The sequence below is a fragment of the Gossypium raimondii genome, chromosome 10 (genome assembly GCF_025698545.1).
Source record: "Gossypium raimondii isolate GPD5lz chromosome 10, ASM2569854v1, whole genome shotgun sequence".
Lineage (NCBI taxonomy): Eukaryota > Viridiplantae > Streptophyta > Magnoliopsida > Malvales > Malvaceae > Gossypium > Gossypium raimondii.
Window position 1 is genome coordinate 45,839,044 of NC_068574.1, and position 16,515 is coordinate 45,855,558.

General features: G+C 33.2%; 1 protein-coding gene and 1 long non-coding RNA gene across 6 annotated transcripts; one reads left to right on the plus strand and one right to left on the minus strand.

Annotated features, from left to right (window-relative positions):
* Window positions 1-593: 593 nt before the first annotated feature.
* Window positions 594-14,685, minus strand: LOC128034051 (uncharacterized). Its single transcript, XR_008190047.1, has 4 exons — window positions 14,599-14,685; window positions 14,457-14,502; window positions 1,726-1,801; window positions 594-845 (listed from the first exon to the last, which is right to left on the minus strand). It is a non-coding gene; the product is annotated as an uncharacterized LOC128034051 (long non-coding RNA).
* LOC105778070 (uncharacterized) lies at window positions 7,850-12,135 on the plus strand. 5 transcript variants are annotated; one of them, XM_052622627.1, is made up of 8 exons: window positions 7,850-7,941; window positions 8,064-8,307; window positions 8,426-8,526; window positions 9,079-9,145; window positions 9,510-9,629; window positions 10,772-10,828; window positions 11,206-11,260; window positions 11,780-12,135. In XM_052622627.1, the coding sequence occupies exons 3-8, from the start codon at window positions 8,439-8,441 to the stop codon at window positions 11,843-11,845; spliced, it is 453 nt and encodes a 150-aa protein (XP_052478587.1). In that variant the 5' UTR covers window positions 7,850-7,941; window positions 8,064-8,307; window positions 8,426-8,438; the 3' UTR covers window positions 11,846-12,135. The 5 variants fall into 5 exon arrangements, with proteins under 5 accessions (XP_052478587.1, XP_052478588.1, XP_052478586.1 ...); XM_052622628.1 differs by having other exon boundaries at window positions 7,925-7,987; XM_052622626.1 differs by lacking the exon at window positions 7,850-7,941 and having other exon boundaries at window positions 7,948-8,307.
* Window positions 14,686-16,515: the final 1,830 nt, after the last annotated feature.

Genomic DNA, 16,515 nt, shown 5'->3' on the forward strand with positions numbered 1-16,515 from the left:
CAAGAACGACAATGATCCGTCTATCCAAAAACACAAGTATAATTTCAATTTAGGGTTTATTACTATAAATATCACAAACTGGGTCAATTTTCAAAATTTTTATTTTTCTCTGTGCAAGAAAATCGTTTTCAAATTGGATTTTTTCAAACACTGAGGAGCTTGATTCCCTCCTAAAGAGTGCATGTGCCACCACATTGTGATTGCCTTTCCTATACACCGCTTCAAAATCATAACCAAGAATATTGGTCACCCGTCTCTGCTGGAAAAGAGTGATGGCTTGTTGCTCAAAAAGAAATCTAAGGCTTTGGTGGTCTGTTCTGTAACACCCCACGCCCAACCCGATCTTCAGATTTGGGTATGGAGCGTCACAAGTTTAAACCATTTAACTGACCATACCATTTGAAAACTAACTTCCTAGTTGGGGCGGGTACTAGCTTGTTAGAGTGGTGTCCCGATAATTTTTGAAAACATATGGTAGGTTGAAAAGGGAAGTAAAAATAATATTGAGCCATTTAAAAATGGGATATGAGTAATCAACTTTTGATTTAAGCTTTATAAAGTTTCATAATTTTGACTAAAAGTGCCAATCAAGTTATCGCTCGAATAGCAATTTAAAAATTCAATTTTCATCTGTTATCACGTAAAACCAAGATGATATTATGCCAATAAGGCTACAAATAAGCATCCATAGTTACAAAATATCATTTTTAGTTACAATTATTAAAATTCATCCGGCGGTGACTAACATAGCCTAATGCCACAACAAATAAATGTTACAGCAAAGCAAGAGATGGCTCACAATAGGCCGTTAATATGATTGGTTCCCTGCTACGACAACATCAAACCTAAGAGCTTGAAAAGAAAAAGAGGACAATTAGGTAAGTTTAGAAGAACTTAGTGAGTTCAAAGAAAGTATAACCCCACATTAGGGGCCAACAGGCATTAATAGATCAAGACTTAGACTAACAAAATGGTACGTCACATTTGGAGGATACAATTCTCTTGGTTCCCGAATTATCCGCTGGTAGATACTTCCTCAAACAAACTCAACCTCATGGTGACACTATCAGTAATTTGAGAGCTGCATATAACGATTACGCAACACTATTGTTCCACGCATACGCGACATTGGCAGACTACCCTCTTTTGATTGTTTAACATACTGTTAACCCTTTTTATGTACTGTTTACACTTTGTTTTACAGATTATGCACCCTTTTTATCTTCATACTCCCTTCCTTGTGCTAGCTTTTGATCTGAGTTCCAAAGAACTATTTTTCTTGGATTTTCATATTGCTCATCAGAGCATATTACTAGTCATAACCTCATTACCTTCTTCATCCCTCCTTGTATTTCAAACACATAAGTGTTCCTCTGTAAGAACGAGTTTTCACCGGTCACGGTTTGCACTAGAAGGTCATACCAAAGGCAAAACATAATATCCTGTATCTTCTTTTCATAATCATACGTAACTACCCTCCGATACCTCCTAACACCATTTTGGATACGAAGCTTGTACACCAAGGAAGGAGTATTTTTTTACCTATGCACATGCATGACTTCTGTTTCTGTTTGTTTATCTGTACCCTTACATGCATTGACTCTTTGAACCCAACTCCTTAACACAATTATCAGGACCAAAGGTTAAAGCCTTTACCTAGATGTACAATAAGAAGGATTCAACAAAATATTACAAATAACAAACTCAAGGCACTAAGGAACTCACCAGAAATCTTCACTTAGAGCTTTTCCTATTCAACAGGTTCTTTCCCATTGCCATTAGGACCTATTCCTTTTTTTTGCTAAAACAATGAAATAACTTCTTTAAATATAAAAAACAACCAAAAATTAATGAAATAACATGAATATGTAGACATGCAAACAATTTCTGGATGAAAGATTTATTTTCATGCAGTATTCAAAATGAAATCCCTACTTAATCGCTCTTACAACCGCTTCTTTATATATGGTAAAACTTAAAGAATGATTTAAGAATTTACCAGTAAAAGCTTAAAACAAAAGCTTCTATAAGCATAACGAATAACATTTTCGTTAATAAGGAATAACTCTCTTGGTTTTTCTTCGACAATAACAAATACTAGCAAAGAAGATGAAATGGAAATCTTCTCTCCACTACCAGGTTGTCCTATTTATAGCTATCTCTAACCTGAATATCACTTAGGGTTAACTCTAATCAATAATCATTTTCACATTCTTCCACTAATTAATCACATCCTACGATACTCCCTAGGTGTCATGATTACTAACACATTACCTCTACTGGGATGCTAGATGATTTAAACGTTTCTCGTTAATTACTACACTCCCATCAATAGCGACACAAAAACACAGGTGGCGAACTTATTAGTAGAAGAGTCTGCTAAATAAGGACCTCGTCCGAATGAGGAATTCGTTAATTCGCGAAATAAGATTTCACGGTTTTGGTGAAGTTCAACGAAATACTTTGCCACAAAGTTATCAACCTTAACCTATCTAAGTCTCATGACTTAAGTGGTCTTTGCCAGTGTAATCTCCCAAATAGTACAACTTGCCAAATGAGGGTGTGACAACAACCCTACCTTTATAGAAATTTCGTTTTAGAAATTTCGTACCTACGAAGAGATAAGCATATTGTTCTCTCATTGAGCTTTCTCCTTCACATGTAGCCTCATAAACTTTATGCTTCCGCCATAGCACTTTTACCAAAGGGATTTCCTTATTCTTGAGCGTCTTGATTTCTCTATCTAGGATCTTGACGAGCTTTTTTTTCATAAGACAAGTTAAGAATCCACCTCCAACGCCTCTTATTGTATAACATGGTCTGGATCTGAGAGGTACCTTCACAACATTGACACATGGAACACATCGTGAATCTCAGATATCTCTGGTGGAACTGCTAAATGATATGCCACTGGCCCTATACACTCCAAAATCTCATAAGGTCCAATGAACCTTGGGTTGAGTTTCCCCTTTAACCTAAAGAGAACGATCTTCTTCTAAGGTGAGACATTAAGAAACACCTTGTCGCCAACTTCATAGGATACATCTCTCCTTTTTTTATTCGCGTATGCTTTCTGGAAATCTTGAGCATTCTTTAGATGATTCTTGATGACCAACACCTTCTCTTCTGCTTCACGGACTAAATCTGGGCTAACCAGCTTCTTCTCACTAAGCTCTAACCAGTAAACTGGTGATCGACACTTTCTCCCATACAACACTTCGAAAGGTGAATTGCCCAAACTGGCGTTATAACTGTTGTTGTACACAAACTTTGCCGAAGGTAGGTACTTCTCCTAATTAATCCCAAAGTCGATCACACAACTTCTAAGTATATCCTCCAATACTTGCATCACCCTTTCTAATTGTATATTAGTTTAAGGATGGAAGGCCATACTAAAGCGAAACTTGTTCCAAGAGACGTTTGTAGTTGCTTCTAGAACCTTGATGTGAATATGGAATCATGATAAAATACAATCGATGAAAGAATGTAGTGTAGGCAAACTATCTCCAAAATGTACAACTCCACCAATTTTTCCATTGAGTAGTTGGTACCCATTGCTACAAAATGTGCTGACTTTTTTTAGCCTGTCAACGATCATCCATACAAGATTATTCTTTAATGCACTAAGGGGTAACCCTAAAATAAAATCCATCGTGATCCTGTCCCACTTCCGTTTTGGAATCTTAAGTGAACACAACTTTTCAGAGGGAACCTAATGTTCAGCCTTGACCCACTGATAGGTTAGATACTTTATCGCAAATTTTAATATTTCCCATTTCATCCCTGCCCACCAAAATAAGCTCTTCAAATCTCAATACATCTTTACAATCCTTGGGTGAAGTGAAAAAGGTCATCGATGTGCTTCCATCAAGATCTCTTGCCTCAGGTTTTCATCATTGGGTACATACAGGCTTTCTATAAAACGTAGGACTCCCTCATTTCCCAAGTTAAAATTTCTTACATCACCAAACTTCATATGTTCCTTTATCTCATCCCGCCACACATCCTTGAGTTGTGACTCCAATATTTGGGAAAGGAAAACAGGTCACACTTTTAACTCAGTGAAAAGTGACCCATCCACCAGACATACCCTTGCTCTTAGAGAAGCCAAAGTTGAAACAGTCTTCCTACTTAATGCATCAACCACCACATTTTCTTTTCCTAGATGGTACTCAATGGTCAAGTCGTAAAACTTTAACAACTCTATCCATCGTCACTAGCATAGGTTCAGTTCCTTTTGATTGAGTAGATACTTCAAAATTTTGTGGTCCAAAAATATACGACACTTCTCCCCATATAGATGGTGTCTCCAAATCTTTAAAGCCAACACAATAACTACTAGTTCCAGGTCATGAGTTGGGTAATTCTTTTCATGAAGTTTGAGCTGGTGTGACGCATAAGCAATCATCTTTCCTTTCTGCATGAGCACACACCCTAATCCATTCAAAGATGCATATGTGAACACAAAGTATTTTGTTCTCAATTATGATTGACTCAACACTAGGGCTTCGGTTAATGCCTTTTTCAGCTCATTGAAACTTTTCTGACACTCTTTAGACTAGTAAAAATTCTCATCTTTTCTTGGAGTAACTATGTCAATGGCATTGCAATCATGGAAAACCCCTTTACAAACCTTTTGTAATACCCCGCCAAACCAAGGAAATTGTGTACTTCTGTAATGCTCTTTGGCGATCCCACTTTAGTACAGCCCAAATCTTCTCAAGATTTACCTTGATTCAATCTGTGGAGATAACATGACCCAAGAGGTATTGATAAAACATTCCATGCATTGTAAAATCTCTTTCTTTTCCGTTTCATCATCACTTTCATCACTGCTGGAATTTTCAACCATACTTATCACCTGTGAACAAATTTTATATCCAGAATCAAATATAAACGATTATTGATAAATAAGTAGAACATAAATCCAATATCCAAAAACTAAACATAAACAAGTATTGATAAAAGTAGTTTAGCATTGTTGTTTAATCACATAGTAGATATCTCTAGACCCTACAAGACTAGAAAATTTTCAACTATCCTTCATTTCCATCTTGAGCCACAAAGCTCTAATCTTGGGATTAATTGATAAAAACATAATTCGCTTGTCCTTATTGAGTAGTAATTTCAGTGAGAAAAAGTATAGCGAACTAGCTTCTGAAACTTTCTCCAACATGCTATAAAGCGCTTTGACTGCTTGTTGAATACCATATGGATCTATAACAGGAGTCAAACTAGATGTGGCTTGACTCATATTATTAGTTGCATTGCATAATTTTTCTATTTGACTGGACAATCTTGTAGCCCCTCCAATTTGCTTTGAGGATTTCTTCATTCCTATTTTAATATGTGAAGTTGAAGTCTTAGGTGTTTTCCTTTTTTATCGTTTCCATCAATGTGAACATCATTTCTTGCATTTTCTTCCTTATTCTCTTTAGGTATGTCATTGTTAACATCCTCAAAAAATTTATTATGGAGTGTACTAGAAGAAGGTGCACATGCTTTATCACCAGTTGCAACTACCTTCATGAATATTTGTCCAAATTCGCTTCAAGATCAATGCCCGATGTTCTAAAAATTTGAGCTTAAGGCATAATCTACATATAAAATGGTAGTTTAATAAGAAATTATCAATAACTTCCACTAAACCAAAAAAGGCTTTTAGCGGCACTTTTAGCGGCGTTTGGACAAAAAACGCCACTAAAAATTAAGCATTAGTGGTGCTTTTACAAAAATGACGCTAAAGATCGAGCATTAGCGGCGCATTTTGGAAAACGCCGCTAAAAATAAGCATTAGCGGCGTTTTCCAAAAAGTGCCGCAAAAAACCTAAGCCCAACGACGCCATTTTTAGTGTTTTTGGGGTCTTTAGTGGCGTTTTTTAAAAAGCGCCGCTAATGCTCGGGGCTTTAGCGGCGTTTTTGAAAAAGCGCCGCTAATACTCGTACCTTTAGCGGCGTTTTTGAATAAGCGCCGCTAATGCTCGTACCTTTAGCGGCGTTTTTGAAAAGGTGCCGCGAATGCTCGTACCTTTAGCGGCGTTTTTGAAAACGCGCCGCTAATGCTCGTACCTTTAGTGGCGTTTTTAAAGAAGTGCCGCTAATGCTCGTAACTTTTGCGGCGTTTTTGAAAAAGCGCCGCTAATAATAAAATCTAAAACCATTTCAATTATCTCATTCTTTGATATATTCTCAAGTAATGTTTCAATTATATTTTTTTATTATAAGTTGAAAAAATTAATATTTCGTTGTATTTATTATATATTGGTCAAATTTACATTTAAATGATAACAAATAATATTGTTTAATACAAAATGTTTTATTAAAGAGAAGTCCTAACTCCTAACTATATTTTTTTCAATCACAGTTTATTTAAACTACTTTACTAGAAAAATATATTAAATTATGAGTAAAATAAAATATCATAAAACTTAAATTGTTGTTACTTGGTCTAATACCCACTAGAAATTAATACTAGGTTTTTTAGGCTGAGAAAGGGTTATAGGAAAATATTATAAGTATTGAAATTCGAATAAAATTTATTAAATATTGAATTTTAGAAAATAATTAAGTGAATTTGGGATTCAATTTAGCTAGTAGAGTCGGTGGGGTTAGTTGGACGATTTGCTCCCAAAAAGAAAAAGCTGTTTGTTTTTTCTTAATAACAAAAAGTGTTAGCTGGGTCTCGAGTCTAGAGCCGAATGCTGCTTCAGACAGTATAGTGGTAGTGCTGGACAAGTAGGTCTAATTTTATCTGAATAGCCCAATTGCAAAAGAAATTGCAAATATCTTATATTTGCAATCATTAATCGAATTACGTTGGGTACTTCATTAGGGTGGGTGAGTGGCGAGTGTTGAGGTCCAGGGTTGGGAAAACAAAATGAGCAGAGCAGGGTAGGGTAGGGTTTGCATTTGGATTTGGGTCGGGTTAGTGGATAATGATGAATAAATATCATCGTAATGTTTATTATTTTAGGATTACAGTTTTGAGTTCAGGGTTTAGGGTTTAGGTTTAGGGCTTAGGGGTTGGAGTTTAAGGTTTAGAGTTTACATTTTAGTGTTAATATGAGGTTAGTGTTTACGGCTTATAAGATAAGGATCAAATTTACTGTTTTAGGGCTTGATGTTTATGGTTTACGGTTTAGCGTTAATGATTTGACTGTTACAATGCATGGTTTAGAGTTTAAGGTTTAACTATTACCATTTTAAGGTTTATGGATTAGGTGTTACGAATGCCCAATTTTAAAAAATTTTCCAACTTCAAGCTCGTTTTACTCGAATCACCCATTTCATTGTTTAAAAACAATAAAAAATATAAATCTAAGCCTAACCATATTTTGGACTAGGTGGGTTGTATAGGTAGTGAACATTTCTAATTATCATTTAAAGAGTAAATAACATATTTTTTTAATTTTGAAAGGTTTTATATTTTTGTGATTTAAAATTTTAAAATGAATTTTAAAAGATTTTAAATTTTTTAAAAATTTTAAAAGATTTTAAACTTTTATTTTATAATATTTATATACTTTTAAAGAAAAGACCAAATTAATAAAATTACAAACATTAAAGACTACAAAATTATTTTATCATTTTCTAATTGCTACATTGATAATTTTAACCGTAAAATTAGATGTTTAAATTAAAAAAAAATTTAACAGATTTAAAATGAAATAATTTTTTACGGCGTTTTTATGAAAAATGCCGTAAAAGGTAAGCAGTAGCGGCGTTTTTATAAAAAACGCCACAAAAATAATTTTACTTTAAAATAATTTTTAGCAAAAAAATATAAGATTTTTAGTATAGCAAAACGATGTCGTTTTGTACAAAATGAAATAATTTTTTGCGGCGTTTCGCGCGCTTTAAATACCCCAAATAAAGGCTTGTACTTAATTCTTTTTCCCTTTTAATTTCAAAATTCCATGAGTTCCTTTGCCCCAACATCTCGTAATACCGTTCAAATCCCTAAACCTTTTCTTTTTCTCTCCATGAGGTTTACAATTTAGTTTTTAAGCTTTGTGGGGTTCTGTTTGTTGTTCTTTATTCTATTTTTGTGTGTGTTTTTGCAGGGAATGGAAGAAAATTGCAGGAGGTTGAAGGAGATAAACAAGAAGTTGAGAAGGGAGATTTAATGGAAATTATATCCCTTTCCCAACTATGAATTTGTTATTATTTTGTTTCATTTTATTGCTTGATTAGAATGGGGGAGATAAAGGACAACGACACCTACGAGGAAGAGCTTCTCGACTGAGAAGAAGAAGATGAAAAAGCCCCCGACTCTGCCTCCATTAAGGCTGCTGATTCTGCTAAGAAGTTAGTCATTTTAACTAATACATATTTTTTAAGGAAAACAATGTTCTAATATAATCTGCTAGTTTTTGTGTAAAGCAATTTGATTTTAATTTGTTTCATTTCTTTTTATGTGGTGTAGGGGGTATGTTGGAATGCACAGTTCAGGATTCAGAGACTTTCTGCTAAAACCGGAGCTGCTTCAATCTATTGTGGATTCTGGTTTTGAACATCCTTCCGAAGGCAAAGTTTTAAACTCATGTCTGATGTTAACATTAGTGAATTCTGTGAATTAAGTCATTTTTGTTTTTCTTGCTTTTAGTGACTTATAATGGTGGGCAGTATACAAGTTTGGTGCTTTATTATTTTGATTTACTATTTTGGATGAAGCATTTGTTGTTACAGGATATGCTTTGTAGTAATCTTTGAAATACTTTGCCTTGAAATTATATTTTTTCAACTTAATTTATCTAGGCATGAAAGTCTTCAAAATTATCATAGCTTTTCTTTTCTGTTGATTCAAACTGTTCATTGAAACTATTTTTTTTGTTTATTTATATATATACTGTTTTTAATAAAATTTTTAATAATTCATTCATTCTAAGTTAATTGGACTTGCCTACGGCTGAACATACAGTTTATATATGAATATGCTTCATCTGCATTGCCTGATTCACTTGATCTGGTTTGGTTGTTCTTTGATTCTGACTTGTTCAAGCTTGTATTATTCATGTAATCACGATTCAGGTAATCACTATAATGGACGATTTTGATGACTCTGATATCGAATTGCAGTCACAGTTATAAGAGTTCTCATGCATAGTCCCAAAAGCAAAGCAAATGTTGATACTATTATTGAAAGGTATGTCTCATTTCCTTTTTTCTCTTTTCCCCCTTTATTTAGATATTGAAGAATCAGAATGAAGTTTATCTTCACACTCTTTTACTATACCAGCAATATGTATAATCAGATTCGTGATTCAGGTGGTCCAGAGAGCAAAATGATGGATTACTGTACTGAGTTTATTTCTTCATTTTCTTTTCTTTCTGGACTCAGTTGAACGTGCCAACCTTTTTCTTCTTTAATTTTTTTCATTTCAAGGCTTTTATTTTGTTTCATATTTTAGGCAACCAGTTTTTTATCCTTGCCCTTTGCCATTTAACATTCCAGTTATTGGCTTTTTAACCCTTAAATGGTGCTGAGTTTGTTCTGTTTCTTTGTGAAGGTGTGCTGGTGCAGGGCATTTACGAGATGATATCTTCCATTATAGTAAGGAACCAGCTGAATACTTGCTTAGTGACCTGCCAAGCTCTTATGGCAAAGGTGCAACCAGTAGCTCAATGGGGTATGATAGCATTAATAACAAAATCATATTTGAACTTGAAGGTGCACACTGATTATATAATCAGACTTTTGCAGGAGAATAATTGTGTTAAGTTTTAGCAGCAGATGAAGTGTAATCTGTATGCGTGGTTTAGATTTCAGTGTTCATTGTTGTTGTGTTGCTAAGCTAAACAATTCTTCCATATTATATAATATCATTTATTGTTAATATATTTTTTGAATAATTTTTTTATCTGCTTTTTTTGACACAATACATAGAAGTACTTAAAGTTACTTCCCAGTCTATTCAATGGCTTGCTAATTATATTATTAAATTAAAATTAAAAATATTTTTAAATATATTACTAACTATTATATGATAATAACAAAATTAGTATTAACTATTATATAAGTAATCTTAGAGTAAGAATAAAAAATAAAAATTAAGTAGTCATTTTTTATAATCATGTTACATTTTCACATTTGCAACTGGAAAAGGCGGTTGTGCTCTTCTTATTTTTGCAGTTTGAAGTATTGAACATTGGAAGCTTTAACATCTGCTTCAACACCTTCAACAATTTTCTATTTATCTCACGTTTTATGGTGTAGCTTATAAGTATCTCTATTATTTCTGATTTTTGGTAGCTTTGGATCAAGAAATTATTGAAATTTGGAGTTTTAAACTTGAAATTTCCTAACCCTTGTATCCTTTATAGTTGTTTGACTTCTTGTATCCTTTGAGAGGCAGAATAGATGTGCATACGAGTGAAGAAGGTATTGCCTTTGTTCTTTTTGAGTTTACTAGATTAGACTGATATTTTCGAAAATGGGTACTGCTGGACAATCTCTTTAATTGGACCCCCACTTTTTAACTTACCCTCTTATTTATTTTATCTTTTTAATTGTTAACATGTAAAAGGAGTCTAAATTACCTGGGAACACTTTATGAAAATGGTTGTATATTGGTTATTTTAATCATGTAATATTTCAATACTTGTTTATTGATAATTGTACTGTATGACTGTATGACTGCTAATTGTACTGCAACATATCTATATGCCCATTTCTTACCTGTAATCATGTTGCATATGCTTTGGCTTTTTAAATCGTGAATCATGATTAATAAAAATGAGATGGATAGCTGATGCCTTTCCTGATTTTTAGGTTTGACAAGGAACTGAACAAGGAAGTTGCTATTAAAGTTATTGATTTAGAAGAATCGTAAGTGGATACCTTTGTTATATTTTCCTTGATTTATTCCTCATTAAAATGTCTTGTAGCATATGCTTGCTATGAGCAGCAAAGTCTTGTATATGAGCAGCAAAGGATATTACAAAGGTATTGCCTTTGTTATATTTTGCCTTTGTTATAATTTGTCAGTGGAAAAATTTTGACCCAAAAAGATTTAAGGGTTTTGATCAACTGAAGTTGTGAGAATTCTTTTTGGTGTATGTGCAACTGCATTATTTTGAAAGCACGTACATATTGCCCCCCAGAAAAGCAAGCTACAGCCCACCAATCTGTACACAAAATCCATGTTTATATATACTTTCTATCCATTTGGATGGTGAAATTTACATTCTTTGGTGCTGATGCAGTCTCATGCATGAAGTTATGTTTTCAACAGAAGACAAACCAAAACTTCTTAGTCAGGTATATGATAGGTTTGTTTGTCAAATAGAAGTGTATTATCTTTTCTATCTTGAAAATTTTGCTTTAAGAAGTGTATTATCTTGAATATATCCAGAGATTGCATGGTTAGGGTTTACATAGTAAGAAAAAAGGAAGGGAAAAAGTGTTTGGAAATCATAAAAGTTAAACTACTAATTGTGTTGACTATGCACATTATACCAAATAGAACATTTTACAATCCGTTAGCTTCATAACTTCATTCATACTTTTAGCCCAATTTATTTATTTATTTATTGAAAATAACGTACATTAGACCAAGCAAGCAAATGTACATTTTTTTCTAAATTCTGTCATGTTTACACAATGTTCTTATGCCATTTCTTCAATACCTTCTTCTATAAAAAGGTAGTTGCTTGCCTCTACCTTCAGTTTTCCCATACTTTACTTTGCTCAAATATTTGTCCCCATACACAAAGACATACATTGCCGTTTAAGGAACACATGCCCTATACTGAGTTGGATTTTTCCATGCTTTTGTAGAAACACATGCCCTATGCCCTATTTTCGTTTAAGGACCGCCAAGGAAATTCTGAAACTGAAAGCTGATTGATCGGATGTGTATGTCGGCTTTCATCAACTACTTTCAAAGGCCTTACTAGGAATTGAAATGGTGTGCAAAGAGATTGCTTCTTTTGATCTGATTTTTCGATATAAATACTGGACAAAGTATGAATATTTCTTGTCAGTTCCATTTACTGTTGTTAGTAAAATAAGATTCTCTTCTTAGGATCTTAGTTTCTTCCCTTGTATTAGACTTAACAATGGCTTGCATTGCATTGGTTTTGATTTTACCTAAATTTTGAGGTTTATAATTTATAATTTATATTAATTATTTACATTTTCTCTCTTTTATTAGTTTTTATTATTTAAGCTTCCTTTATTTGCCTTCTTTTATCATTTTCATAGAAAATTTAATTTAAATAATATTTTTTATTTATCCTTAAAAGTATATTTAAAGTTCAAATTAAAAAAATAAAACATAATATAATATTTATCTTAAAAATAAATATTATTTGATTAAAATAATTTTTTTGCATGATATGTTTTTAGCGGCGTTTTTGCGAGAAGCGCCGCTAAAGGTTTGTTCTATAGCGGCATTTTTGATAAAAAGCACCGTTAAAGGTCATGTTCTTTAGTGGCGTTTGTGACAAAAGCGCCACTAAAGGTCATGACCTTTAGCAGCGTTTCTGAGAAAAACGCCGCTAAAGGCCATGGTATTTAGCGGCGTTTGTGGGAAAAGTGCCGCTAAAGGTCATGGTATTTAGCGGCGTTTGTAGGAAAAACACCGCTAAAGGTCATGGTCTATAGTGGCGTTTGTGAGGAAAGCGCCGCTAAAGGTCCTAGTATTTAGCGGCGTTTGTGGGAAAAACGCCGCTAAAGGTCATGACCTTTAGCGGCGTTTATTTCTAGAAACGCCGCAAAAGTTAGTGACACGTTCCATAGCGGCATTTTTTGCGGCGCTTTAAAAAAGCACCGCTAAAAGCTTGTTTTGGTGTAGTGTTCATAAATAATAAAAAAACAAAAATATGAAGAATTATTAATGTATCTTTAGCCTACTCCCCCACCAATCATCCGATGTATCAACGGTTCTTTTTATAGGATTCTATCCTAGACTAGTATCTCCTCCTTTAAGTTTCTTCTAAGCCTTCTATTCTTTTTTCAAGGCATCCCACCTATTTTTAAGTTGTCTTTGTGAATAAGCCTTGCCTGTTTCTTTCTTGAAGTTGGTAATTATTTTCAACCATCCATCTTTTGTGAGATGAGTACTGAGCTTATTTCCTTTCAATATCTCTTTAATACAAAATCTCTTATCCTACATTGCTTTGACTTTTTCACTACTAACTTCAACCGCTAAAGTACTCATCTATTGTGTATATGAACATATTCATTTTAGCCAATAAAGCAATCAAGAAAATCAAATGTCACATAAGTATATTCTTTTACATGTTTGAAACTATTCAAAGGAACAATTGAAGATAACATGATTATTCCAAATGGTGGAGATGTGTATCAAAATCAAGATAGGATCCTAAGATATTTTTTTCTCAATCAAAATCAAATTTCCAAGATTGGAATAATAACCAAGAAAGAGAACACAACTAATAACAACATCAAACACATTTAAAAAAGTGAGTATGGGCAATATTTGGTCAATACCAACAAGATCCAAATGGAACCAACTATCCCACACATTTTTTTTGCCAATTATTTCTTTACCTAATCATGAAATCTAAAAATACCAAACCAATGGGTTTTTATGACTTATTCAAATAAATTCCTAAATTACAACTGATGCATAATTACATCATCAAAAACAAAGAAACAAAAGTTTAATACTCAACAATTCTTAACTTGTTAGCACAGATTCTATCAGTTTAATTAGATTCATTTCCTAGTACGGTCAAGAGCTATATCAAATCACTCAAAAGGTTGGTTCTAATGTAGAATCATTGGAGGCAAAACAACTCTATCCTATATCTATAGGTAAAACTATTCTATAATATCAATCCAAACAAAGAACCCTAGCCTTAATAATTGATTTTAAATTCAATACATTCCTCTCTCCTACCTTATTTGTCGTTTTAGAATCAAACCATAGATTTAGTTATTAGCAAGAAATAAGTAACAAATAATTTACACTTAAAACATCAGCTTTAAAACTTAAAGAATGTTGACATAATATTTTAAGTATACGACTTTATTGCATCAAAATTGTTTTTAAAATGAGAGACAATGAAGCTAAGCTATCGAGCAAGACTAGAATAAATGTAAAACATACTAAAAGACTTGTAATTATCCAATATCAAGTCCTAAAAGACCTGATTCTTTCACAAGCCAAAATAGTTGAAAAGAAATTTTATATATATAAAAGGTATTTTCCAATGCTAAGCTAACCCCCCAAAAAAAATGCAGAACCCAAACAACTCTTAACTTCACTGCCATAGTTGTTTTAAAGAGTCCAGATTCATAAAATCCCAGAAATGGGTGTGAAAACACTCTTCTCTTACTATCTCAAAGCACTACACATAAAAATTAATGAAAGCCAGCTGGATGAAAGCAGGAAACTACTAAAATTAAGCGTAATTAATATGGGTTTATAGCCAAATCGATGATCAAAATGAAAAGAAAAAAAAGTGGGTGTAGAAAATAAGCTCACCAGTGAAAGAATTAAAGAGGAAATGGGGAACCAAAAATAGCTTAACCTGAAATAAGGAAAAAATGAAAAAAAAATTAATGGGGAGTTTAAATGAGAAGATGAGATTAGGGGAGTAGAAAGAAAGAGAGAGAGCAGCAAAAACCTTAAAGAAAATGGAAGAATTAAATAAAATAGAAGAGAAGTAGAACCAAAGAACCAATTTTGAACGAGAAAATAAAGAAGAAATTTGAAGTATACAATGTATTTTGGGAGAAGAAAAATGGAGGATAAAAAAGTAAATTAGCAGCCAAAAGTGCTTTTGGCTTAGGAAAAGTTAAAATTTTTAGCTTTTCCATCTGAGCAAAAGGGCTTTTTAGATGTCAAAATTTTCAAACAAATGGTGCTTGTTTAGTACTCTTTAAAGCTAAAAAAAGTGCTTTTGAAAAGCACAGCTAAACAAAATCTTAAGCTACCGAGATTCCAAAAACATAAGAATTACAAGAAAATGGACTAAATTGACTAAAAAATTGAAGGTTGAAATACTTGAGCCCTAAGGCCGAATGTGTTTCTCTTCTTTTCTTTTTGGTTTCAATTTGAGAAGATAAAGGAGACCACCTCTTTCGTTCCACTAGCTCCTTTTTATTACTTAAGTTATATTTTATTTTTTTAAGTAAAATTTTATAACACTATTTTATATAAATTTTCAAACAATTCTCTAATGAAAATAAACCAAGCTATTTTCCATTAACTATTAAGTGGTATAATTACCACTTTAGTCCTTAATTCACTTTCTAATTATTAAAACAAGTAGTAATTGAAATTTTGACACTTTTACAATTTAGTCCCTATACCTTAATTAATCAGTAGTTCGACAAAATTACCTAATTGAAATTCAATTCACTTCTAATATAACTCTATAAATATTTAATAAAAATATTAACGAGTCCAGATTACAAAAATGGGGTTCTAAAGTCACACTTTTCGTTACCATTGAATTTTGTGTTATTACACTTGAAATGTTGAAAGAGCACTGGTGAGGCCAAAGTGCATGACTAAGAACTCGTAGTTCCCTTCATGAGTTCTAAATGCAGTCTTAGAAATATCAGTTATTTTCATTCGAATCTGGTGGTAGATCGATCTAAGGTCAAGCTTGGAGAAAAAGACAGCTTCGCCCAACTCATCCAAGAGCTCATTTATTATGGGAATGGGAATTTATCCGTGATGGTTAACGAGTTGAGTTGCCTATATTCAACACACATTCTCCAATTGTCATCCTTCTTCTTAACCATTATTACTGGAGAAGCAAATGAGCTACTATTGTCTCTTATAATACTAGCCTGAAGCCTCTCTTGAACCAGTCGCTCGATTTCATTCTTTTGGACATTAGGGTACTGGTATGGTCTGATTTTGACCACTAATGTTTCATCCTTCAAGGGTAAGCCATGATCATGTAGGCAAGGAGGAAAGAGACTAACAGGATCCTAGAAAATGTCAGCATACTCATTGCAATACCAATGGAGTAGGAGTAGTAGCCACTGACAAGATAGTTTGTAGTGGATTGGCCAACACCATGGCACAAGGTCCTAACATTTGGCCCACTGATGATAAGCACTTAGAAGACTGTGATGCATTCAACAAGTGAATTGTACCAAGTATGATTCATTGTAACTTGCAACGTCTGTAACACCCCTTACCCGTATTCGACGCCGGAATAGGGTACAAAGCATTACTAGAACACATACACTTGTAACGTACTATACTGGGTTGTAAAATTTCATCCAAATTAAAAATTTCAAATTATTATATTTGAGTTGCTAAATAGGGATTACGAGGTCCAATACATAATCATTCAACCAAGTCTTATAGCTTTCACCATTTGTTCATCTCATTTAATTCACAATTCTCATGTTTACAATTCAAGTCAATTTCTCAATCCAGTGTACATTTCAGTACCACAATAATTCTTTTAATTCAAATCATTTCATTAGCAATTTCCATATAATTCACGTACAATTCAATATTAGTAAGTTCAATACTAATACGTATTTACCATTTAACTCAACGTTTATCGATTATACCA

What these genes read in the sequence shown, in the direction of transcription:
- LOC105778070 (XM_052622627.1), top strand. Translation starts at nt 8,439, where the DNA reads ATGCACAGTTCAGGATTCAGAGACTTTCTGCTAAAACCGGAGCTGCTT. An exon ending in GTTATTGATTTAGAAGAATC is followed by an intron (nt 10,829 to 11,205) that starts GTAAGTGGATAC and finishes GTGCTGATGCAG; the next exon opens with TCTCATGCATGAAGTTATGT. An exon ending in AACCAAAACTTCTTAGTCAG is followed by an intron (nt 11,261 to 11,779) that starts GTATATGATAGG and finishes ATGCTTTTGTAG; the next exon opens with AAACACATGCCCTATGCCCT.